This window comes from Octopus sinensis, linkage group LG8, assembly GCF_006345805.1.
Source record: "Octopus sinensis linkage group LG8, ASM634580v1, whole genome shotgun sequence".
Lineage (NCBI taxonomy): Eukaryota > Metazoa > Mollusca > Cephalopoda > Octopoda > Octopodidae > Octopus > Octopus sinensis.
Window position 1 is genome coordinate 49,493,736 of NC_043004.1, and position 27,505 is coordinate 49,521,240.

General features: G+C 37.4%; 1 protein-coding gene across 1 annotated transcript in view; it reads right to left on the reverse strand.

Annotated features, from left to right (window-relative positions):
• LOC115214811 (synaptonemal complex protein 2-like) overlaps positions 1 to 27,505 on the reverse strand; it is a 176,117-nt gene that overhangs the window by 1,206 nt on the left and 147,406 nt on the right. Inside the window, exons 31-38 of the mRNA XM_036505383.1 lie at positions 26,589 to 27,215; positions 25,936 to 25,981; positions 23,183 to 23,415; positions 17,673 to 17,767; positions 16,322 to 16,421; positions 13,699 to 13,757; positions 9,178 to 9,256; positions 68 to 133 (exon numbers count right to left, since the gene is read on the reverse strand). Of these exons, the coding sequence (XP_036361276.1) occupies positions 68 to 133; positions 9,178 to 9,256; positions 13,699 to 13,757; positions 16,322 to 16,421; positions 17,673 to 17,767; positions 23,183 to 23,415; positions 25,936 to 25,981; positions 26,589 to 27,215 (1,305 nt within the window). The remainder of the gene's footprint in view (positions 1 to 67; positions 134 to 9,177; positions 9,257 to 13,698; positions 13,758 to 16,321; positions 16,422 to 17,672; positions 17,768 to 23,182; positions 23,416 to 25,935; positions 25,982 to 26,588; positions 27,216 to 27,505) is intronic.

Below are 27,505 nucleotides of genomic sequence, written 5' to 3' on the forward strand. Positions count from 1 at the left end.
AGTCCAAAGCATTGCAACAAAGATTTATCTGTATCTCTTGTAAAGGGAAAAAAAAGTTACTACTTACAGCTTCAAAAAGAAATTTTTTCTGCAGTTCATTCATTTCAGTTTTCAGGATATTTCTGACTTCATCCTGGACAAGGAAGACATTAAATGTTTATTCAAAATGCATTTGTTTCAGTTTTTATTGTCTTCTTTACTTTCAAATTATATATATACTAAAGGAGAAATTCTTTGTAGCTGGATTACTAATTAATCTATAGTTTAATAAATAGTACGTAATGAATATATAACTAGGGTGAAAACAGAATTGGTGTGTGTGATTAAATTGTATATTTTATGTAGAATGTTACATAAGACATCCATAGAAACCAGGTGAGAATTTATTCCTGTTCTATGTAAAAACCATGTCTGTAGTTTTAGTGCATTTTTTTCTACAAGTCACTTAACAATTAAGTATAACAGGAAATGTTTATAAGTACAACAATATTATTCTAGACCAAGACTGAAGAGATTTAAGCATAAATATATCTTCATATGGACTTGTTTGTTTGCCATATTATATAGAAACAAAGCTGGCTGTACAAAACCTTTAAGCATGGTTTTTCTGTTAGGTAGGATAACATGTATATTTTAAATATGCCTGTAATACATAGTCTTAAATATATGTGTTGATATGTATCAAACTTATGTTTACAAATGAAGCTTCCAGATTTACACTCTCTTGTCATTATCAAAAGTGTAGTGAACCAGAAACCTGACTGCTAGAAAGTTGTAACCAACAATAGTTTTGTTCACCAATTCTGATAAAAAATATAAATCACACCCAGCCATCTTAAAGGAAGACTTGTGCAAAAAAAAAAAATGGGTTGCTGGTTATAACTGGAGCACTTTTGATCAGGGATCAGCTTTAGCAGGACTTAGCTGAGACTACAAAAGCCACTTCCTATGTCTACTCACATATATACCTCAGCTAAAAAAGGAACTTTTACACAATCATGAAATCTGTTAGATCTTCCTTGAATCATATCCTACAGCTTTATTAAATAAAAAGAAGAGAAGTACATATAATGTCTTTGACAAACTATTTCTGGAAAAGACATAAGATGATCACTTAATTCTTAAAGCTAACCCAAGGTTTATCATTTTTACATCTATTTTTCATGTATGCATGGTTCTTCTCCAGTATGGTGTCATGCCATCTGTCAAAGTCAATTATCATTATCATCTTTGTGAAGTTCAAGCCACACTTAAAAAAAGCAAAAGTATTCTAGAGCCAGTACCATTCCAATAGGTACTAGAGCTAGTCAGCTGCTAAGTTCTAGTTAACCAGTCCAACAATTGTCAATCTGCCAACAGCAGGTAGAAAGACAACCAATCAAACTAATATGTCACTAAGTCACTGAACAAGTTAGTAAGTTAATTTTCACAACTACCATTCAACCATAGATACACTGACTTCTCAACAACCTTGACTACACTGTACTGACAACACTCTCTTAAATTAGCAATCTAAAATACTCGGGATTCTACTGAAAAAAGTTTGTATTTCTTATATTTTCTTAGAATTTTGTATTCAAGTAACTCGTAGCTAAATATACTGGGCAATACAAAAGTTTGAAAATTTGCTTCGTTTGTATTGGATTGGTACATAATTATTGCGACCTTTTTCAACAAAAAAATAACAATATGTAACAGAAACATCTGTAAATGATTATTCCGGAGCATATTCACCATCTACTTCAACTACTGTTTCCCATTTGTTTGGCAGACGGTCAGACGGTCATTTAAAGATGTTTTTGTTGAATAAAAGCCGCAATAATTATGCACCAACCCAAAAAATGCAGGCTTATCATTTTTGTTAATGAATTTTCGCTAACAAAGGGTGAAACTCAGAGTAGACTGTCAACTTTGATGTAATAAATAAATATACATGTATAGTGAAGTCATAAGAATTTATAAATTTTTAAGAATGTGAAATAATTCTTTTGGAACAATGGACTTCAAAGCACATAAAACTGTAAATAATAGCATGTAAATGTTTATAGCTTTATTATTTATCTATTTTCATTCTCTCTCTGGCTTTCATTCAGTCATTTATCTAATTAATTATTTTTCCCCCTCAAATATAGTATTCAAACTAGTTGCTTCGATTCTCTCTCTCTCTCTCTCTCTCTCTCGTGTTTCCGTCCCCTTCCCTAATTCCCTTATAAAAGCCAGCGTGCGATCGTATCTGATCCCTATTCACTCGCTACACCTTCAGAGAAAACACAGACTTCCAAAAATGGCCAGCTAAGTCAATTTCATCCTGCTCTTTTCATATTTTTAAGCGTTTTGTTTGGATAGCTTGATCTGTTCTCCCTTCGTTCCCCTATTCTCTAAACATGGCGACTTCACGCATTGCATTTTTAAAGTTTATTTTCCTTCAGGGCCATCTTCGATGTTTATCCATTCTCCTCCGAAATATGCCCCCTCGTCTCTTACCGTATTTTTTTCATTATTTATCTATTCTCATTCTCTACCGTATTTTTTCATTATTTATCTATTCTCATTCTCTACCGTATTTTTTCATTATTTATCTATTTCCATTCTCTACCGTATTTTTTATTATTTATCTATTTTCATTCTCTCTCTGGCTTTCATTCAGTCATTTATCTAATTAATTATTTTTCCCCCTCAAATATAGTATTCAAACTAGTTGCTTCGATTCTCTCTCTCTCTCTCTCGTGTTTCCGTCCCCTTCCCTAATTCCCTTATAAAAGCCAGCGTGCGATCGTATCTGATCCCTATTCACTCGCTACACCTTCAGAGAAAACACAGACTTCCAAAAATGGCCAGCTAAGTCAATTTCATCCTGCTCTTTTCATATTTTTAAGCGTTTTGTTTGGATAGCTTGATCTGTTCTCCCTTCGTTCCCCTATTCTCTAAACATGGCGACTTCACGCATTGCATTTTTAAAGTTTATTTTCCTTCAGGGCCATCTTCGATGTTTATCCATTCTCCTCCGAAATATGCCCCCTCGTCTCTTACCGTATTTTTTCATTATTTATCTATTTCCATTCTCTACCGTATTTTTTATTATTTATCTATTTTCATTCTCTCTCTGGCTTTCATTCAGTCATTTATCTAATTAATTATTTTTCCCCCTCAAATATAGTATTCAAACTAGTTGCTTCGATTTTGTCGCCCGCCCCCCCACCCCCACCACCAATACCGGAAGTTTCTACCCTAATACCGGAAACTACCCCCTCCCCCACTAGCACCTATGTAGGGTTTATCTGAACATATAGCGCAAAAATTGTGAAAAGTATGCAGGTTGTAGTCTAGAGTTCCATATGAAATCTGCCAAATGCAAGCTTTCTTTTCAGGTACATGACACTGCTGTCCCTCGTCCCAGGGTCTCTGATGCCCACACCTCCCAAACCCTCAGAGTTGGCACGCTCAACGTTGGCACATTGAAAGGTAGGTCTGGAGAGATTGTAGAGCTGCTTGAACGGAGACGTGTGGATGTATGCTGTATCCAGGAAGTAAGGTGGAGAGGAGGTTCTGCTAGGCTCCTCACGGGCAAGGAACACAGGTACAAGATTTTCTGGGCAGGGAACATTGACGGTGTCGGGGGCGTGGGTATACTTCTCGCGGAGAAATGGATAGGTAAGGTAATCGAGGTAGTCAGAATAAGTGACAGAGTAATTAAAATTAGATTAGTTCTTCACCATAGGACAGCTACCATCATCTCGGCATATGCCCCTCAACCAGGGCTACCGGAAGGACAAAAAGACCAATTCTATGACACCCTATTGCGGACTACCTCATTGACAAATGACAGTGACCTTCTCTTCGTGGCAGGTGATTTCAATGGACATGTTGGACGACATGTCAGGGGCTTCCATGGCATCCATGGAGGCCACGGTTTTGGCTCTCGAAATGAGGAGGGAACCAGGCTGCTGGAGTTCTGCGATGCAAATGACCTTATGGTCTGCAATACCCACTTCAGGAAACCACCTCTCACCTAGTCACCTACCGTTCTGGCAGACACACCAGCCAGCAGATGACTACATCCTTGCCAGAAAAAGGGAAAGAGGGCTGATTATAAATGCCAAAACCTTCCCAGGCGAAGAATGTACTCCCCAACATAGATTAGTAGTTAGCGACTTCAGGATCAGAGCTAAATGGTCGCCCAGAAGAAGACCAGCTTGGAGGAGAAGGGTCTGGAAGCTTAAAGATCCTGCAAATGCACAGAGATTTAGAGACATACTACTCGAAGCCTCTGACGAAATAGAAGGGGATATAGCTTCACTTAATGTGGAAGACAACTGGAGATTCCTACGGGACAATCTGCTGACAGCCACTGACCAGATCTGTGGATGGAGCAAAGTACCATCTCGACCCAGAGTAACATGGTGGTGGAACACGGTGGTTGACGGGGCTATTAGACAAAAGAGACAGGCTTGGAAGGACTGGAAGAACGGTGGTAGCAGGGAATTGTATCAGACAGCCAAAAGGGAAGCTAGGAGACAGGTTTATATAGCCAGAGGGGAAGCGGATAAGAAAAAATTGCCAATGTTCTGAGCCGTGAGGATGAAAGACTTGAGGTATTTCGTGTTGCAAGACAGTGTGTGAGAGAGAATCGTGATGTGGTAGGAGAGAAGTGTGTTCGCATGGATGATGGTTCACTTGCGCTAAATGAGGATGCAAAGAGAGAGGTTTGGAGATGCCACTATGAAAGTTTGCTGAATAAAGAAAATGAATGGGATAAAGAGAGTCTGCCAAATGTTGACCCAACAGAGGGACCAGCTATCCGAGTTGATAGTTCCGTAGTAGCTAAGGCAGTTAGGAGCATGAAGACAGGGAAAGCCCCAGGCCCATCAGGAATTACTGCAGAGATGCTCAAAATATCTGGCAGTGTCGGCTATAACCTAGTCACCCGTATAGTCAACCAGGTGATACACGAAGGAGTCATACCCAATGACTGGTGTAGCAGCATACTAGTCAACTGCTACAAAGGTAAAGGTGATGCCCTGGATACAAATAATTACAGAGGTATCAAGCTGTTGGATCAGGTAATGAAGGTTACGGAGAGGGTCTTAGCCCAACTAATTAGAGAGAGAGTTAGTTTAGATGAGATGCAGTTTGGGTTTGTCCCAGGGAAAAGCACCACTGATGCTATATTCCTGGTAAGGCAGCTGCAGGAGAAATACCTAGCCAAGGATAAGCCCCTGTACCTGGCTTTTGTTGACATGGAGAAAGCCTTTGATAGGGTCCCCCGATCCCTCATCTGGTGGTCAATGAGGAAACTAGGGATAGATGAATGGCTGGTGAGGGCTGTGCAAGCCATGTACAGAGATGCCGTAAGTAAGGTTAGAGTTGGCAACATGTACACAGAAGAATTCAAAGTAGAGGTTGGGGTCCACCAGGGTTCAGTACTCAGCCCCCTCCTATTTATCATAGTCCTCCAGGCAATAACGGAGGAATTCAAGACCGGTTGCCCCTGGGAGCTCCTCTATGCTGACGACCTCGCTCTAATCGCTGAGTCACTATCAGAACTGGAGGAGAAGTTCCAGGTGTGGAAGGAGGGTTTAGAATCGAGGGGCCTTAGAGTCAACCTAGCTAAAACCAAAGTACTAATAAGTAGAAAGGTAGAAAACCCACAAATATCATCAGGAAGATGGCCCTGTTCGATCTGTAGAAAAGGTGTAGGTAGAAACTCTATAAGATGTACCCAGTGTAAGCTATGGACACATAAGAGGTGCAGCAATGTCAAAGGTAGGCTAACTGGGAAGATAGTTTTTGTATGTGGCAGGTGCTCTGGAGCACTGACCTCCGAAAATCTGCAGAAAACAACTTCTGTCACTTTCCGGGGGGAAAAACTAGAAGTAGTTGATAGTTTCCGCTATCTAGGTGACCAAGTCAGTAGTGGGGGTGGGTGCGCTGAAAGTGTAACTGCTAGTAGAATAAGAATAGCCTGGGCAAAGTTTAGGGAGCTCTTACCTCTGCTGGTGACTAAAGGCCTCTCGCTCAGAGTAAAAGGCAGACTGTATGATGCATGTGTACGAACAGCTATGCTACATGGCAGTGAAACATGGGCCGTGACTGCTGAGGACATGCGTAAGCTCGTGAGGAACGAAGCCAGTATGCTCCGATGGATGTGTAATGTCAGTGTACTTACTCGACAGAGCGTTAGTACCTTGAGAGAAATGTTGTACCTAAGAAGCATCAGTTGTTGTGTGCAAGAGAGACGATTGCGCTGGTATGGTCATGTGGCGAGAATGGATGAAGAGAGGTGTGTGAGAAAGTGCCAATCCCTAGCAGTTGAGGGAACCCGTGGAAGAGGTAGACCCAGGAAAACCTGGGACGAGGTGGTGAAGCACGACCTTCGGACGTTAGGTCTCACCATGGAAATGACTAGAGACCGAGACCTATGGAAGTATGCTGTGCGTGAGAAGACCCGGCAAGACTAGTGAAGCCATAATCCGTGGCCCCTACCTGGGACGTAGTCAGTCCACCTGTGCATACCTTCCTTCTTGTGACACTTGTGAAGACCTGTTGAGGCAAGTGAGAATCGAATCGAATCGTATCAAATCAAATCGAACCAAATCAAAATAGATGAACATCAATGAAATTTGTATCCTTGTGGTACCAGTGCCGGTGGCACATAAGAAAACCATCCGAACGTGACCGTAGCCAGTACCGCAATGACTGGCCTCCGTGCTGAGGGCACGTAACAAACACCATCCGAGCGTGGCCGTCCGCCAGCCTCGTCTAGCACCTGTGTCGGTGACACATAAGAAAACACCATCCGAGCGTGGCCGTCTGCCAGCCTCGTCTGGCACCTGTGTCGGTGGCACATAAAAAACACCATCCGAGCGTGGCCGTCTGCCAGCCTCGTCTGGCACCTGTGTCGGTGGCACATAAAAAACACCATCCGAGCGTGGCCGTCTGCCAGCCTCGTCTGGCACCTGTGTCTGGGTGGCACATAAAAAACACCATCCGAGCGTGGCCGTCTGCCAGCCTCGTCTGGCACCTGTGTCGGTGGCACATAAAATCACCCACTACACTCTCGGAGTGGTTGGCGTTAGGAAGGGCATCCAGCTGTAGAAACACTGCCACATCTGACTGGCCTGGTGCAGCCTTCGGGCTTCCCAGACCCCAGTTGAACCGTCCAACCCATGCTAGCATGGAAAGCGGACGTTAAACGATGATGATGATGATGATGATGAAGATCCATTGCTCCAAAACAGAGTTACACATACATTTATATACAAATATATATGTATACATATATATCAAAACACATATACACAAAAATATTAATAGCTCGCAAGGGCACAGTATTTCGTTTTGCAACCCTAGTAAACTATCAAGTATAATAGCAGTTCAAAACTGAGTAGTGAAATGCAGAATTAGATTGGCTGATCATGAGAATCAAATATTGATCACTTCACTAAAAACTGCAGGTGGTGTGGGTTATTTCCCTTGGGTTGTTTGAATAAAATATTTGTAATATGTAGATCAAAGGAGCCCTAATATTGATTTTTTTCAACAATCTAAGTATGTCACGAGGTTTCCAGACATGAGTTCTACTCGTGTCAAGTTTCATCTAAATCAATAAAACGATGCCACAAACACCGATTTTCTACATATGTAGTAGATATGTGTATATATATATATATATATATCATCATCATCATATATACATATATATGAGTGCATATATATATACATGTGTATGTATATATATATATATATATATATATATGTGTGTGTGTGTCACTGCTAGCTCACTGCACACATCTGTATGCTGCCATCTGTTGGCATGCTACAGAAGTAGTCCAGGAACATTTTGATACCACCTCATATATGGACAGGCAGCTAGAATGGGTTCAATCATAATAGGTAGAGATACTTGATGTTAATTGTCTTCTTACAACATGATCAGATGTTACAAGTCTTATCTCATCAGTGATTATAATGTGTGTGTATGTATATATATATATATATATATATATATATATATATATATATAATTAATATAGGATTAAATTTTTTCGGGAAAAATTTTTTATCAATGGCCAGCATATCAAAAAATGCCTTTAAAGGTAAAATTTTAAAGGTAAAATACGGTAATAACGAATTTTTTTAGAGATTTCTATCGGTTTGTTTCGAGACGCATAAATTATAATGGTTATCGACAATTTTTTGTTTCACCATATTTGGCATTAGAATTTTTCTTCTGCCCTTATCTTGTAAATTATGTATATATATATATATGTGTTATTAAAGACATAACTCTAAGGCAGGGAGCTGACAGAATAATTAAACACACCAGGCTAAATGCTTAGTGTCATTTCGTTTGTTTTTATGTTCTGAATTCAAATTCCACGATGGTTGACTTTGCCTTTCATCCTCTTGGGGCCTATAAAATAAGTACCATTTGAATACTGGGGCTGGTGTAATTGACTTACCTCCCTCCTCTAAATTTCAGGCCTTGTGCCTATAACTGGAGGCATTACTAAAGACATGATTGTGGTTAAGTTTGACTTCTTATCGCATTTTCTTATTAGTCCTTTATATATATTTGGAAATTGTAGCATTCTTAAATATTTCAATGCTTCAAGATCCTTTTTGCCTCATCATCAGAATGATGTCCCCTTTTTTCACACAAACATACATTCGGGCCGACCAATGCCTTGTTAGTGGATTTGGTAGACGGAAAATGAAAGAAGCCCGTCGTATATATATATATATGTGTGTGTGTTTGTCCCCCTAGCATTGCTTGACAACCGATGCTGGTGTGTTTACGTCCTCGTAACTTAGCGGTTCGGCAAAAGAGACCGATAGAATAAGTTCTGGGCTTACAAAGAATAAGTCCCGGGTCAATTTGCTCGACTAAAGGTGGTGCTCCAGGATGGCCGCAGTCAAATGACTGAAACAAGTAAAAGAGAGTAAAGAGTATATGTATGTGCATGTGTTCACCAAAAACAGTACCAAAAAGAGATCCCAAAACACTGAAAGGTGATGTTCCAACATGGCCCCAGCCTCTGGCTGAAACCAGTAGAAGAATAAAAGAATATATATATATATAAATATGAAGTATAATTTTTTATGCATATGTCTTATATAAGGAAAGTATCCTATATTTTGGAATACTTGTAATATCAAATTTAGGACATTCTTTACCTGTTTATCTTTCTTGCTTTCATAGTCAGTGCACATAGTTGTGTGATACTGTGAATACATCATCTGCAGTCGTTTTAGGCTACAACAAATGACAATACTAGATTAGCATTAATTACCATATTCATTTACAGTTTAATAACAGATTAACATATAAACAACTATCTCTCCTTCATATAAATCATCATCATTGGTGTTACATCCACTTTCCATGCTAGTATGAGTTGAACAGTTAGTCGGAGGACCACATCTTGTTTCTGTGTCGCCCTTCTGGTTAGAAAGCGCATCCAGCCTTGAGGTACAAGTACATTCTGCAAAGTGGATTAATGCCAGCTGCTCTGCAGAGTGTACTGGGTGTTTTATATGTGGCATCTGCACAAATGTAGTTGCTTTGTAATTTCAAGACTAAAGAACTCTCTTGCCTGAGAAGGAGAATAGGAAATAGGATGGTCGCTCTGTGTGGTGTCAATAGGCTAACGTATGATGGAAGAAATAGGAATAGGTTTGTTGTAGTGGAGGTGTGTGGCTCCTTTTCAGCTTGCATTAAATAAGCCATAGCTCTACAATATGTATTGAGCACTCTTTTTTCTCTTTCTTGTTTACATAATTCTTTAGTAAACACACAAACACATATTCAATATGTATAGCATAAAATATATATAATCATCATCATTTAATGTCCACTTTTCATTCTGGCATGGGTTGGACAGTTTGACAAGTGCTGGCTAAGCAGAAGGCTGCAGTGTCTGCTTTGGCATGGTTTTTAACAGCTGGATGTCTTTCGTAACAGCAACCACCCTGCGAAGTGAACTGGGTGTTTTATTACATGGCAGCAGCACTGGTAGGATTACCAAGTAACCTGCAAGACAAAGATCCTTTGAGAGGGGAGGGGGAATTGGAGGAGGTGATCATGCCAGATGATGAAAGGTTAGCATATGACAGAGGAGATAGATGGTTCTCCAGTCAGTCAGTGAGTGGGAGAGAGAGAGAGAGATAAAGAATGAGGACAGAACAGATGTATTGTTGTAGAGGAGATACTTGGTTAACCAGTCAGAAGGAGAGAGCAAGAGAAAGAAAGAGACGATGAAAGAGAGCAGGAGAGAGAGGGTGGTGAAGTGCCAGGGCATACTCACAAGGAACAGGGATCAGAATATAAATGGGGTGGTAGAGTAGAGCAAGTAACCTTTTTGCAATGAATAGTGTGTGTGTATGTATATATATATATATATATATATATAACGAAGTGGAGTTGTAAGGTACCACATGAGAGGAATTATATATAAAAAGAAGGTTTGAAAATGCAATTTTAAAAGAGGTTTATTTACTTGACTGGTTTCACTTTTTTAGAAAAAGATTGTCAAAAGTAACATGTAAAATCTTTGTTGTGTTAGATACTGGTTGTAATATTTTGTGACAACCAGTACCTAACACAACAAAGATTTTACATGTTACTTTTGACAATCTTTTTCTAAAAAAGTGAAACCGGTCAAGTAAATAAACCTCTTTTAAAATTGCATTTTCAAACCTTCTTTCATATATATATATATTATATATTCTATTATTATCAGCCATCCATTGACGAAAGTATAATATCTTCATAACATTATCCATTTTTCTGTGAAAAATAGTATTAGCTGGTTTTAAGACCTCATTGAATAGTTTTATATCAGAGATTTCCTTCTCTTTGATGGATTGTCTTCACTATGGCTACTGAGCACCATCTACTCTTGACTAAATTGGATGGCCATTATGTCTCCTGAGTTCTCCTTTGACAGGTCTTGTTTATCATCCTGCAGTGTCCAAAATCACCCTCCGCACCAAGTAAGCTCGCTAGGGTTGCCAGTTTAGTTGTTAACAACCAGACCATACAACAGGTTGCACTGGGTTACATGTGTGTGTGTGTGTATATATATATGTATATACATCAATCCCTTTTGGTCATGTATGACAATGGGATTGCATCTAGAAAGTTCCCTTCTGAGGTGAAAGTTGTTTGAGAAGGGACAGCAGTTGCCCGTGCATACCAGTCTTCCCTCTCCATGCCATCGATGTTGTCCAAAGAAAAGCCAAAGGCTGATACACTAGTGATGAACAAACTGGAGCTATGCCTTGCTCAAGAACACAATACACAGCCTGGTCTAGGAACCAGACTCACAACCTCACGATTATAAGCCTGACACTCTAACCACTGAGCCATGTGCAGCTGTATGGTAAGAAGCTTGCTTCTCTACCACATGGTTCTAGGTTCAGTCCCACTGTGTGGCACCTTGGACGGGTGTCTGCTACTATAGCCTCAGGCTAAACAAAACCTTGTGAGTGGATCTGGTAGATGGAAACTGAAAGAAGCTCATCATATAAACATATATATATATATATATATATATATATATATATATATATATATATATATATATATATATAGTCCTCCAGGCAATAACGGAGGAATTCAAGACAGGATGCCCCTGGGAGCTCCCCTATGCTGATGACCTTGCTCTAATTGCTGAGTCACTATCAGAACTGGAGGAGAAGTTTCAGGTGTGGAAGCAAGGATTAGAATCGAAAGGCCTTAGAGTCAACCTAGCTAAAACCAAAGTCCTAATAAGTAGGAAGGTAGACAAATCACAAACGCCTTCAGGTAGATGGCCCTGCTCGATCTGTAGAAAAGGCGTAGGTAGAAACTCTATAAGATGCACCAAGTGTAAGCTATGGACACATAAGAGGTGCAGCAATGTCAAAGGAAGGCTAACTAGGAAGATAGTTTTTGTATGTGGCAGAAGCTCAGGAGCAATAAACACTGAAAATGCTCTGAGACCAACTTCCGCCACATTCCAGGGAGAAAAACTAGAAATAGCTGATAGCTTCCGTTAACTGCTAGAGTAAGAATAGCTTAGGCAAAGTTCAGAGAGCTCTTACCTCTGCTGGTGACAAAAGGCCTCTCGCTCAGAGTAAAAGGCAGACTGTGTGACACATGTGTACAAACAGCCATGCTATATGGCAATGAAACATGGGCCGTGACTGCTGAGGACATGCGTAAGCTCGCAGGAAATGAAGCCAGTATGCTTCGATGGATGTGGAATGTCAGTGTTTATACTTGACAGAGTGTAAGTACCTTGAGAGAAAAGATGGACCTAAGAAGTATCAGTTGTGGTGTGCAAGAGAGACGTTTGTGCTGGTATGGTCATGTGGCAAGAATGGATGAAGATAATTGTGTGAAAAAGTGCCACACCCTAGCGGTTGAGGGAACCTGTGGAAGAGGCAGACCCAGGAAAACCTGGCATGAGGTGGTGAAGCACGACCTTCGAACTTTAGGTCCCACTGAGGAAATGACTAGAGACTGAGACCTTTGGAAGTATGCTGTGCGTGAGAAGACCCAGCAAGACAAGTGAGACCATAACCCGTGGCCTCTACCTGGGATGTAGCCGGTCCACTTATGCATAGCTTTCCTTCTTGGGACACAAAACTCTACTTGTGAAGACCTGTTGAGGCAAGTGAAAATCAAAATCGAAATCGATCAACATCAATGGAAATTGCAGCTGTGATACCAGTGCTGGTGGTACGTAAGAGAACCATCCGAACGTGGCCGTTGCCAGCGCCACCCTGAATGGCCTCGTGCCGGTGGCACATAAAAAGCACCATCCGATTGTGGCCGTTTGCCAGCCTTGTCTGCCACCTGTGCCGGTGGTACGTAAAAGCACCCACTACACTCACGGAGTGGTTGGCGTTAGGAAAGGCATCCAGCCATAGAAACATTGCCAGATCAGACTGGGCTTGGTGCAGCCTTCTGGCTTCCCAGACCCCAGTTGAACTGTCCAACCCATGCTAGCATGGAAAGCAGACGCTAAACGATGATGATGATGATGATATATATATATAAAATATGTGTGTGTGCCAGAGGAGGCTGGCAATGACCATGATTGGTTGGTGCTTTTGACGTGCCACCGGTACGGAAGCCAGTCAAGGTGGCGCTGGCATCAGCCACGTTCGGAAGGTGCTTTTTACATGCCACCAGCACGGGGATCACAACTACAATTTCCAGACTAAAACCCTTCAAGCGCGGTATATATATATCCTACCAGTGTAATGTTTTACATTTGCATTCCTTCAATGTGAATTTTTAAAAAGAGATTTGTTATGATGGCTGATTAGTAGAATTGCTAGATCATTAAATTAAATGCCTTGTGAGTTGAAGTACCAGCCAAGAGCTGTGTATTAATGGAATAGCCTTCTACAGTATGTTCTGGCTCCGTGCATTTTAAGTTCAAATCCTGCCCAGACCACTCACTATTTTAGTGAAGTAACCTTTCTCTGGGTAAATTAATTAAATAATAAAAAATAGCAATAACCTCACCAGTATGGAAAGCAGATGATAAATGATGATGATGATGATGATGAAACTCATAAGAGTTTATGTCTTTATTGAGTAGGGATAAGGGATTAAATTTTCCTAAAGATAACTGATGATGGTGATATGATGCTATATTAATGGACATAACATTCAATTTTGCTACTTTCAATTTTTCTTACCATTTCATTTGTACGAATCGACAATTCTCTGAGTTTACTAATTGTTCTTCAACAGTTTTCTGAAAATAGAAAGACACTGATTTATTATTAACATAATTAACATAGGTTTCATTCTAAATGTATGATGATCAACATAATCGTATTGTGTCTGTTTTTCTCGGTTTGAGTATCTCATATCATCTCATTAACTTTGTGGCCCATCATTATTGTCTGACATATACAGCAACTGTGTAAACCAGCCAATTTTGTTTTACCTTTTACTGGACTGTGACCATGCTGGAGCAGTGCCTTGAATCATTTAGTTGAACAAATCAATCCTGATTATGTTTTAAGCTTGGTCCTTATTCATTCAGTCGCTTTTGCTGAACCACCAATTTACAGGGGTGTAAACAAACCAACACTGGTTTTCTCAAGTGGTGGTCGGGAATAAACACACATACAAAGACACACTCACACAGATATATATATATATATGTATATATATAGTTAATGCAAACATGAAAACACAAAGAGAAAACACAACGTGAGGACATGGAACAAGTATAGTGTTATTGGACACTCAGGAAAGGAAAGAAAGAAGGAGGATTTAACATTTTGAGTAGAGCTCTTCGTCAGAAACATAGGAAAAGGAAAGATCCAAAGAAAGGAAGATGGAGGAAAAAAATCGCCAACAATACACACGCAGTCACATATATATATATATACAGGCTTCTTTCAGTATTTTCCTACCAAATCCCCTGATGAGGCTTTGGTTGGCTTGAGGCTATAGTAGAAGATACTTGTTCAAGATGCCACACAGAAGGACTGAATTTCAAAGCATGTAGTTGAGAACTTCTCAATCACACAGCTATACCTGCACCTGTAAGATGTCTTCTCTTATTTAATGAGATACTCTTCATATCACCAACTACTTTAATTTGAGTAGATTTTATTGTGCCACTCAAACTAGAGAAGTCATCTGAGTACCCTTTATATATCAAAATTACTGCCCTTCTAGATGACTTGCTTGAAATGCAGTTTGCAATGTTCACATTTCCTTTGTATGTACTTTCCATTTCTCTGGCATGTTCTTTTTTTCATATGGCTTAATGCTGATTTTATTACCAAGCACTTTATTACTTAAATATTGGATGCGCTTCTTCAAGTCACTAAAGAGTCTCCTCTACACTGTGTCAGTTCATATTTGCTTGCAATGTAACTTGCATCATCCACTTACGCCTTATAATGTAAGTGTACTCACATGTCTTGGAAAATAAATGTAAACAAAGTAACACAATTTTTTCTATATTGTTAAGAAGGGCTAAATACTAAAATAAATTCTACAATATATATATAATGCTACCTCTTGAAATGTGGCTACTAAAATTATGATAACCATCTATATATTATGAATGTTGCTGCATTCACTATTTATTGATATATTCTCAGGCACCCCTTCAAGCAGAGTCCCAGTAAGTCCTCATCTTTGTGAGATACCTCCTCATTTGTTGTGACCATGTGGCATGTGGTTGACCAACATGAGCCATCAACCCAGCTGGATCCTCAATAAGGAGAATATGGTAAGTAGGGTCCAACTCAGAAAATCAAGAAACATAGCCAAATAGTCTGAGATGCTGCTCATAATGCATCTCAGTTTCTGAGTAGAAATCCAACCAATGGTAACCCATAATCCTGCAAAATATCTTGGTATCAAAGGAGTTCAGATGGCTCCTAAGAGCTCCAGACTGTCTAAGTCTCACAACTACAGAGCAGGATGACAGGGAGGACTGGGGACCTAAAGACCTGAACCTTTGCCCTCCTGCTCAAATATTGGTAGTGCCAAACACCCTTGTTCAATGAATCTAAGACCACACCAGCTCGTCCAGGTCCTTTTTAGGACTTCAGACTTGCAGCTAATGTCACTATGAATTTCAATGCTAAGGTAAGTGAAGTGGTCAACAACTTCAACATACTCATTTGCAACAGAGACAGATGAGGTGGAGTCCTACAAGAAACCAATGAAAGACTGGACTTTTATCTTGACCCAAAAGACTTGAAGTCTAGATGGTTCTGCTTCCTTACTCAGTGAAAGGAGTGCACACCTAAAGACATCCAGAGACTCAACAAGAATAACAGTGTCATCAGCTAAAATCTAGGTGCATTACACTAGTTTCCCCAATGAGTGCATCACAACTTGATTGAGTCACCATTGTGTTGAGTATCCAGTCCATGCAGCCACTGAACAGAGTGGGAACCAAGACACAACCCTGATGGATAGATAGAGCTAATCAAAATGTGTGCACAGCTAAACATCTAAATATACCAGTAACCACATAATCTACATGTAAATATATTGAAATAAATATCAATATAAGACTCAAATAAATTCTATTGATACAATTTATTGATGCAAGAAAAGTACTGTGATAAACAAGTGTTCTGCTAGCTTCAGTGCTGTGTTCAAAGTCCCTACAAATCAAAACCATAAGGGAAACACACTGTGTGGTCATGTTTAACCAATTCTATGTCACTACACCTAAGCAAATACAATATAAATAATATCTGTTATATCATTTCAAATGAAATAAACACATTTCTCTGAAACTCTGCCAACATGGAAGAAATAAAATGAAAAGCTACATACCAAAAGTGTTTGTCTGCATTCTTCAGAAGAGAGTACTTCTTTGTGAAGTCTCTCAAATTCTCTGAATACTTTTTTCTCAAAGCCTTTGTCCAGATCATGTCTAAAATAATTAGGGAAGGAAAAGTAAGATAAATCTTCAGGAACAATGTAAAGTTAAATGAAGAAGACAAAATTATTATTATAACATACATAACTCATTTAATATGGTTGTACAGTCTACACCAGACACAACATTTGATTTCCATATGTGATATTACAACTTTTTCCTCATCTTCTGCCTATCTTTTATGGTTTTCCTCTTTCACAGTTTTATTCTACTTGAATCTCTTGGTACTTTTTTATTCGGCTATCATCACTCATACACATTATATCTCCGTTCCAATGCAATCATCCCTCTTACACAATATATATTGATTTTTCTTATACACAGTTTTTTTTTCTTACCTGATATGTACTATGTTGCTCTTGTATACTAACATTACAGCTCAAGCAGAGCATGCTTACTTCATTTTCTCTCTAACCTTCACACATCCTCTATACTCGATATGTGTGTGCAAATGTGAAGAGGAGAGAGAGAAATAATACAAGTCAAAGGAAGTATGATTATAAGAAGACCAAAAGAGAAAGAAAAACAGAGTTCCATGTCACAAGCTGAGATATTTTAGAAATTACAGTCCCTTCCTTTCGAACTCCTACTTAGCTGTCTGGATTTCTTCTATTCCAACTACCTCTCCATGTGGGGCCCAGAACTAGATTGTTTTTGCTCTTAGATTATTTGGTAAAGATTCTTTGAGTAACTTGAGGAATGGCAGTATTGTTTGAAGCAAATAAGTAATTTTTAAGCTTACACACATACCTTTGAAGTAGTTGAATTACAGCAGGTTTTAAAACTTTTGCTGTAAAACTTTAAACAGATGTGAATACATCTTGTTATTCTCTTCATACAAAGAAAAATAAAGGAGATTGTCCTGACACATTATATGATTAGTTGATCATGAGAGAGAGAGAGAGAGAGAGAGAGAGAGAGTGTGTGTGTGTGGCATGTGTAAATAGTTTAAATCGTGAACAGAAATTTAAAAAAAAGTCTATTTCTTCTTTCAAAGTTAATGAAATACACGAACAAACTCTTGCACCAAGATTTGCTAGCAAGTCACAGGGTGAATTTTGCTGAAATTACTGTTTACATTTAAAGTTTAAAGTAGAAACAAACCTAATAATCACACTTTCTATACAGAAGGAAGAAAAATGAAATTAAAACCAAGCTTACCAACTTTAGAATGTTTTTGTTAAATTTAATAACTGCACTTAATATGTACAAGATATTAAAAAATTAATATAAAATGTAGCTTACCGGCTGTTAAAATCTTTTTGCCATACTTTTAAAAGGGCCTTCTCTGTTTTGGTTAGAGTTTCTTTAGTGATTGCAGATATATTAGCCTGTTTTGTCTATCATGGTGTGAAAACAAAGAGTTATGTCAACAGAGAATATTTAGCAAATGTTTAACCATCTGGATTAAACATTAACATTAAAAGACATGTATGCATGTGTAGTTGAAGCAGGAAATTTTTTGAAAATTATAACAATCAACTCACTTCATAAAATAGTGGATTTATGAAATATAGGATTCATTTTAAGTTGCCAAATTTCTGGATTTAATATAATTTGATATTATATAAACTTGCTGCTATCTTCAGTGTTAGGTAATGACTGAAATAATATGGTTGTGAATGCAAACAGCTGAAATGAAGTTCTTCGAAACGATCTCTGGAGTAATACTACTCAACAGGGTGAATAGCTCAAGGGTCAGTGAGTCTCTCCAGGTTGAGTCGTCACTGCTCTGCATCGAGAGGTCACAGCTCTGGAACTATGGACATGTGATTAAAATGTCACAGGAAAGAATCACAAGACAAATTCTTCAGACCAAACCAACTGGTAGAAAACTTAGGGGTAGACCAGGAATGAGATGGTTGGATAATATCCATAATCTCAGTTGGTCATGCTTGGGAACCCATCTGAAAAGCGTAATAATTGTCGCTTCTGATATGACCCTATGGAGGAGGTACCTGAAGATTCTACCCAACAATCCTCCCAAGAATACTGGGTGGAAAAGATGGATGGATTACATAAATTTTATGAGACTTGAATAAATACTGCTCAACATGTAAAAAACATTTTTTATGTAATATTATTTTGATTATTCCTTTATGTCTTTTAATGTTAATGTTTAATCCAGATGGTTAAACATTTCTAAATGAAAGATTTAACAGCCAAAAGAATGCTATTTGGAAGTCATAATATTTCAACTGTCTATGCTAATATTTTTTATATAAACTGTAATTTTCAAAAAGATGTTCTCTTTGCATGCTGATGAAGGCATTGAATGGATATATAATTTTATGCATATACAACTGCTAAAAACAGTTTCATGTTCAAAGTAAATACATATGTGTATGCATGTGTAGTTAATCTATTTTCAGTTATCATTTCATGTATATTATTTGGCACATTTAGAGAGAGAGAGAGAGAGAGAGAGGAAGAGATAGAGAGAGTGTGTGTAAGAATTTATAGCAATAACCATCACATTTTGTAAAGACTTCTGAGATATTTCATAATAATCAGTAGTGTTGTAGGATTTATTTTCAGTTATTTAAAATACATTCTCAAATATCATTCCATTTCTTTACTGCTGTTCATGAATCAATAACTCGCTTGTTCTTCTTTGAATCAACAACTAAGTTATTGCTATTTTTATTCAAGTGTGACTAAGTCAATGAATCTAGGATTCCCCCATTTCCTTGAATATCTAGTTGCCAAGGTCATATGTAATTTCATTTCATTTCAATTTCAGCCAGACTCCCACTCCCATTGCAAAATGCTTGAGCGATAAATTTAACGATTATAATGTGCATGTATCATTCAACCACAGTAGTGGTTGAATATATGAAGCCCACCATTTCGCCAATTGCAGCAGCTTCCAAGCTTCACCACTAATTCAGTTCTCAAATAAATTGCAAACTGTTAATAGTTTTAAAGAGGACACCCACTCAGCTACACGTTGGCATAAATAGTTTGAGATTTGGTTCAGTAGAAAAAAAGTTACATCAAAATATCTGTGACCTCAACGTGGGCAGTAAGACAGATATTCATCTTCAATTAACATAAATTTTTAAATTCTAAATTAAAAATATACTTATCTTAGGCTTAAATGATAGAAAAATGCATGAGGAATTCAGAATCGTTAGTTGCATTGAACAAAAATTAGTAGAAAAACAGTTATGAAGTAAAAGATTACAAAATTTTATGTCAGTAAGTATGGAAGTAAGGGAGTAACACTTAAGCAATAAGAATAAAGAATATATTTCTAAAATGAATGTTTACATTCTAAGGTGGCGAGCTGGCAGAAACGTTAGTGTGCTGGGCAAAATGCTTAGCTGTATTTTGTCTGTCTTTATGTTTTGATTTCAAATTTCGCCAAGGTCGACTTTGACGTACAGGTTATTTAACTAAATTTTTAAACTAAACACTTTCAAACTTGCGATACTGGTAGAATGTATTACATAGAACAGGGTTTACTCTAAACGTGTTTGACAAAATTTTGTATTTTAGAAGTTATTTTGTTAGAAGTTACAGAGTGACAATGGACAAATTTGTGTTTGGTAAGTGCCAATACATGAAACTCTCAGCTTTTGACTTACTCTCTAACTTCTACCGATGATATATGTACATATTACATATATGTGTAAAAAGATCTCATCACGCAATTGAACCATTGAAAGAGCCTCTACCTGGTTGCTTGACATGCTAAAAATAGCAACCAAAGTATTCCCCTACCTAAATCACACGCCCATTGTATGTAATGTCCTAGATTATCCCTGAAAAGACAGTTTGCTGAAGGCTGGAATGTCTTTGATGATAGGTTTGCAGTATCAGGGTTGATTTGAGGCTAAATAACAACAGCATTATGGTAAATTTCTATATTAACAATTTTCATTAAGAAAAACAAAAACCAAAAAAATTGATTTTTGCATGGAATCAAGTACCCTGAACTCCTAATATGCTACAAATCCCTTATTTTGGTTTGGAAAAAAATGAGGTGGGGGTTTCCCCCACCCCAATTCCAGAATCACTGGAAATTTTTTTTTCATTGAATGAATTCCTGTGACCTCCTAATATTGCAAAATTAGGTTACTTAAGGTGAGCCTGGTAACTGATGGTTTTGGGGTTTTGTTGTTTGTAACTTTTGGTGAGCCATGGTGCAACCAACAACATGATAAAAATCCTTGTCATTAATTTGGTGTTGATGGGTAATATCAAATAACTCAATCACAACATATATTTAAATTAAGCATGAAAAAAAGTGAAATATTATCATTACTTACATGGAAAAATTGAAATATTATCGTTAGTGTCATATAAGGTAAAATCTTAAATTATTAATTAACACATTTTTAACTAGAAAAGCACTAGGAGAGCACAGACCTCCGCCAAGCAGCTCATTTCCACCCATATACTCGCATGCTGAAAATCATCCAATTTTCCAAACCAACACCAGCAACAACATAACAGAGATACTATTTTATCCTCCTCCCATACTTATCTCGACCATCATCATCATCAACACTGTTTCTGCTTTCATCACAATCACTGTCAAAACTACAATCACCACAATCAGTTTCTTTACACTGTTGAAAATCCATTATCTGATACTCATGGGACCGAGATTGTTGCAGATTTTTGATTTTTCTAATTTCGGAGTGCTTTATTAAAACCAAGTCTAAACACAATAGCTTATAGACATACTCTGAATGTAGTTGTATATTAATCTTTTTTATTAATTTTTTCTATACTCAAAACCAACAGAAATGTTGGGATATCAGCCTCTACCCACGTTGTCTTGCTTTGATTAAAAGGTTACAGTATAGATTAGATTACTTAGATAAGTTTTGGCCGAAGTTGACTCAGGCCATGTCTAATTTAATAGCACCACCTGGAATAGATACACAGTCAGCTCTGGGGAACTGTAGCCCATTCAAGAAGAGGGTTATTGTTTTCAGAGACATATCTGGGTGTATGTGGTTTATCTGGTATTTGTTGAGGGTAATCATCTAGGGATCATTTGAATGCCATGAAGTCACTTTTCTCCTTTATGTGTATCTGGCACAATGTTGAAGAGGGTAGGGCCACTTGAGATGAAATAGTTCTGTCATAGTGCTGTGATACGACACGAACATTTTTGTAGTGGATGGATGGCATGGGGGCCAAGCATTGGACGAAATTTTAAGATGGGCAATGTTGATGGAATATTTTCCACATCATACAGATGATATAGAGCTCACAGCGGTGGTGGAGGGAGCAAAGTCTGAGCTTTTTGAGTCGATCCCAATAGGCAAGGCTTGTCATGTCATCCTCCGCAGACCTCTGCCAAGCAGTTCATTTTAAGATAGACATGTGAGTAAAATTACTAATAGAGAAATGAAAATAAACTTTGGAAACAGCAATGCCACCACAGGTTACGTGGAAACGATGAATGTGTTTTCAAGGGAGATAATCAAAGAACGTAACATTGTAATACTTCATGCAAAGTAAATATAACAAATGAAAAATCCTTCAAGAATCCATAAAAATTCCCAGATCACAACCCAAAATTTCATCATCTGTTCCTTGTGTCATTACCAACTTTTTCTGCAAGTTTCATCAAATACAGTTCACAACTTTTTGAGTTATTTTGCACACAGACGGACAAACCAACGCCGATGAAAACATAACCTCCTTCTTTGGTGGAGGTAATTATCTTACAACAGCAATACCTGGAAAAATCATGAATTACATGGAAAAATGAGAGCATTGAAAGTAATATTCTTAAGATTATAAACCTGGAAAAGTACAGGACAAGTTATTACACCTGGAAAAGTATAGGACAAGCTATTACTTCTAGTAAAGTAAAGAATAAGAAACTTTTTACATAAAATATTGCAGCTAAAATTAAAATTTGGATATTAAAACTTATTTTATTATAATTTAAGTAAGATTTGGCTAATTTACTAACTTAAATAAAGAAAAAAGTGAATAATTAGACAAACTTACAAATTAGCTGAACAGTTTTGTACAATAAATTTAAAAGATGAGAACTGTAAAGAGTGATAAATTAGAAGAACTGGCATTCTTTGCTGTAATAACTTGTCCTGTACTTTCCCAGGTTTATAATCTTAAGAACGTTACTTTTCAAGCTCGCATTTTTCCATGTAATATTAATTTAGTATTAATGTTATAATGATAATAATAATAATTATTATTATTAAATATTATGGCTTTTCTTCTGAGCCTGTTTTGCTATGTAGTACGTAAAACTTAGTATGCACAAGGTCTCTGCTCAACATCCATTTTGCATTCCTGTTATGCCCACCCATCTTCCCCATCTTAATTTGTACATTAACAACTTTACCTGGTGACTCATATGCTTCCTGTGCTGTGTATGTGAATACACATTTTGAGTATACCTTTATACCTCCTTATATCCTCATATAAGCACCCTGATGAATGTAGTATACAGATAAAGGTACCTCATATATAGATATTTAGACATATAATAGTTAAACTGCCCTATGTAATTATCCTATTCTCATATCTTGCTCTAGATGTTGGGAAAAGTGGGGGAACAGTGATTCATTGTAATTTACTGAATAAACTATCTATCAAAACTCTATGCTAGCTGGCAAGCAGTTTTGCAGATCTTCATTTCAAAGTAAAGTAGGCATTCACCATCAACAATCAGTCAATATAAAAAAATGAAATGCAAAAAGAATTTTGAAATGTTGAATACAACTTATACATAACATCTTAATTTAATGAATGTGACTTACAGCAATGGATTTTTTCATATCAGTCCCAATAGAATGGACAAGATGTTTGATGCTACCAGAACTGCGATTGCTACAATTGTTGGAACTTTTACTTTCAGATGGTAAGTAGGTTGATTCTCTGGTACAGGAATATTGATGACTACTCTTCTCTGACACTTTTGCAGTAAGAACTTCTACAGATTCATCACTGACTGACAAAGTCACTGTTCTCTCAACTGTCTTCGTTGGCAAGGCTAAGAACAAAATAAAATGGGATTTGAAGATTACAGGGGTTGCACAAAATAATGGAGACACCTTAAAATTTCAAACAAATTTATTTTAAGATGGGGTAGGACTGCCTTTAGCAGTAATTACAGCTTGAATTTTATGAGGTATGGATTCATACAAAGTTTGAATTGTTTTCAAAGGAATTTTTGTCCATTCTTCACCTAAAACAGTTTCCAGTTCTTGTAGTGATGATGGTGGAGAATATCGACCCCCTACTTGTTTTTCTAAAATGCACCATAAATGTTCAATAATATTGAGATCTGGGGACTGTGGTGGCCAGATAAGATGTTCAACTTCACTAGAATGTTCCTCATATCATTCAGTGACAACTTTAGCTGTGTGAATTTGTGCATTATCATCCTGAAAGATTGCGTTTCCCTTCAGAAACAGTTCCGCAACCATAGGCTGAATTTGATCAGCAAAAAATGCTTAAATAGTCTTGACTATTAATTCTGCCATGAAGGAAAACCAGTGGGCCAGCAGATTTCCAAGATATAGCCCCCACCCCAGAATATCACAGATCCTCCTTCGTGTTTAACAGTTGGAAGAAAGCAATCTAGGTCAAATGCTTCTTTTGGCTGTCTCCACATGTATACTTGGCCGGTGGTTGTAAATAAAGTAAAGGATGACTCACCCAAGAAAATAACATTCTTCCACTGCTCTAGGGATTAATTCTGTAGGATTTTACTCCACTCTAAATGCTTTGCAACATTTGTTTTTGAAAGTAGTAGTTTTCTGATTGCAGCCTGTGAAATCTGGCTTTGTGCAACTCCTGGTGAACAGTTTTTGTGGAAACTGGGTTCGCGAGATGGTCATTAAACTCTGCAGTAATTTTGGGAGTTGTACTTTTGTGATCCATTCTAACAATTTGCGTAAGAATCCAACGGTCCCTATCTGAAAGTTTTGGTTTTCTGTACATATATATTTAACCAGCTCAAGTATACTCACATTGTCGTTGTCGTCATTATCATCATCATTATCTTCATCCTCCTTTAACATCTGTTTTCCATGCTGGCATGGGTTGGACAATTTGACCAGAGCTAGCAAGCAGGTGAGCTGCACCAGATTCCAGTCTGGTGCAGGGATGGATGTCCTTCCTAATACCAACCAGTTAACAGTTTGTGCCGGGTGCTTTCATATGACGTTTGTATGAGTGCTTTTTACATGCTACCAGCACAGGGCTTTTGCAGGCCAATCCTCTTTATCTGGGGGAGGGGCATTAACACTTCTACTGTAGAGGACAGATCTTCTTGAGTACAGCAAGGTGTCAGATATCTTGGTCCTTTGTCATCTCCTCTGCAATGTTCAGTGTCCTGAGGTCATCCTTCAGTACTTTGTCCTATGACTTCCTGGGTGCTTCCTCTTCCACTGTCTCTAGATAATGTGTGTGAAAACATTGAGCTGGGCTCTGAAAAGTGTCATCAGACTATAGCATTTTGCATGGTTGAGTTTTATCTGTTATGGATACTGTTTCAGTCATTCATAGCCCAATAAAAAGTGATGTTCCTTCATGAAAACAGCAAAAAGTACATTTGCTGGTATGAATAAAAGCTCTGTCAAGCTAAAATAAATTCATTATAAGAGACTAAACAGTTATGATTAGAATAAAGCTGTGTACATTTATATTTAACATGCTTATATACTCTTAAATGCTGACATCATTCAGAGCTCAACTCAATGTGTTTTTGCATGTATCAATGTTGTGATTTTAGTTTTGATCACGTGATTTTGATTGTCTCGATTGCTGTTATATGCCTGTAGTGCGACTGCACGGAGAACTGTTCTGTTTGCAGATAACATGTTCAGCATTGATTTTAGTTAGTCTAGAATGTAGCAACTTGCTGCATAAAGTGTTGTTGCATTGAAGTTTGGTTTTGCTTACAATTTAGCAATCTTTGTTTGTATTGCATATTGCTGTATTTTTAGTCGATTAAAACCTTTTAAACTTTGATATTCGAGTTTGGGTTTATAACAATCCTATAAGGAGAATATCTTCTTTGAAACAATTATTGTAGTGAACAACTTACCATTTTGAAATCTATATGAGCATGATAGATATAAATGTATAAAGACTTTAAATATATAAAGGGGTGAGAGAGAGAAACAGAGAGGGGAAGGAAGGAGAAATTGAAAGGGCATCTGAGAATTTCTGTCAGTCAACTTTCACTCAATGTTTGTAAATTTAAGGCTATGGCAAAAATACTTGCTCAAGAGTCTGCACACCAGGATTGAACCCTGAATCATATGGTCATCTTAACCATGTGGCCATATAGCAGTCATTATGCCATATATCTGGGATTGATATGTAACTCTAATGGTCTCAGTATACTTAGTTCTACTCACCTGGTGTTTTATAGAAAACAGGACGCTTAATAGTTTTAAAAGAAAGTACATGAACAAAAAGGCTCTCTCCTATTAGAGAATCTTACTGTACGTTACAGTAATGATGCTACATTCACAACAGTATATATTTGAAAAGAATTTACCTTGAAGGTTGTTAATCTTTGTACTCGTGTCTTGAGTGAAATTGTCCTAAATGAGACAGCAATACATTCATGATAATATTTAGCTTTATTCTGAAGGAATTCAGTTGTTAACAATCAAATTTAAAGTCAAAGTATGGCATTAGAAACTAGAGCTTTTAATATTCATTAGAATAATTTTCAGCTCCTATCTGTGTGGTTTTATCAGTCCTGCCAGAAGTATCACAATTCATCTCTCTTCATAATGCATGAACTTATTTTATGAATGGTTCTAAATATATTAATACAGATGTAATATATTAATTCATACATATGGTACAAGCTTACATATGGTACAAGCATACATATGGTAGAGCGGAGATTCCTATTTTGCTGTTAGGTAAGGCACTCTGTTGTAATCTCTATAAAAGGACAATCATAACACTTTCGTGTGGATGAAAGCAATAACTAGAAAAGAGATATGATTCTCCATTTCAACTTGTTTGTGATACACTCTTAAGATGAACCTTTTAGTGGTGTCCCAATAATCCAAAAGATTACACAATGTTTTAATTCCAATGTTTACATGTGTGTTTCTAACAAGACTACACAGGTGATATCAACAATGCACAGAAATAATGGCAGATGAGGTTTCATAAAAAGACTTCAAAATTTACCCATAGACATGGCTTCCAAAATGAAGTCTGTTTTGGTAACATCTGGGCATGCTGCTGCATGGAATTCTTTGGAAAACTGGTAATAGAGAGATTAGACACTGAATAATTGTCTAAGTGATCAGACAAAGAAACGTTAAGCCCAGTTTTGTCAGAAGAGTTTTCTTGATAATTGGAGAGATTTTCTTGAAAACTGAGTCTGTGATGGTCTTCTTGGGTCATAATTCTTTCCTCAAGTGGGGAGTCAGTAGTGCCATTTTGGAAGAGAAACTGGTTTTTCTTACTGCTGATTGATGTGAGAGATGAATGAGATGCATGAGACATATAAGAAACAAGAGATGCAGAATCACTCTGTGGATATATATTAACAGTCCCCTGAAGACTGTTGGTTGCTTTTGTAGGAGCTGTAAATGATGAGCTACAATTAGGTTGAAATTGGTGAACTCCCAAAACACTGTTTGTTGGAAGCAATTTCTCTGATATATTAAAAGACACTAGAGATTTGTTGATGCTCTGACTGTGGCTCAGTTCTGTAGTTGTTCTGGTCAACACTTGATGTTCTTCATCAGTAAGAAAGTTGAGAGAACCACCACATGTAATTTCAGTATCATTAAATGTGAATTCATTTTCCTGTTTAAGATAAAAGAATATAAGTTACTGTTGTTTTGCTTCATTGATTGTACTACAGATTTTTTGTATAGACAAATATAAGTGTTTATGTAGTATAGCAATAAAAGTATATAGGCATTCAGTTTTTATGTTAACTTTTAACAAACTGTCATGAATATATTTTCCTAATAATCATAATATAAAAGCTTAATTGAAAAATAATCATTCTTTTCTATATTATATGGAAGAAATAATCTCCTTCTCATTTACAACCAGTCACCACCACTATCATCACTTCAATGTCTATTTTC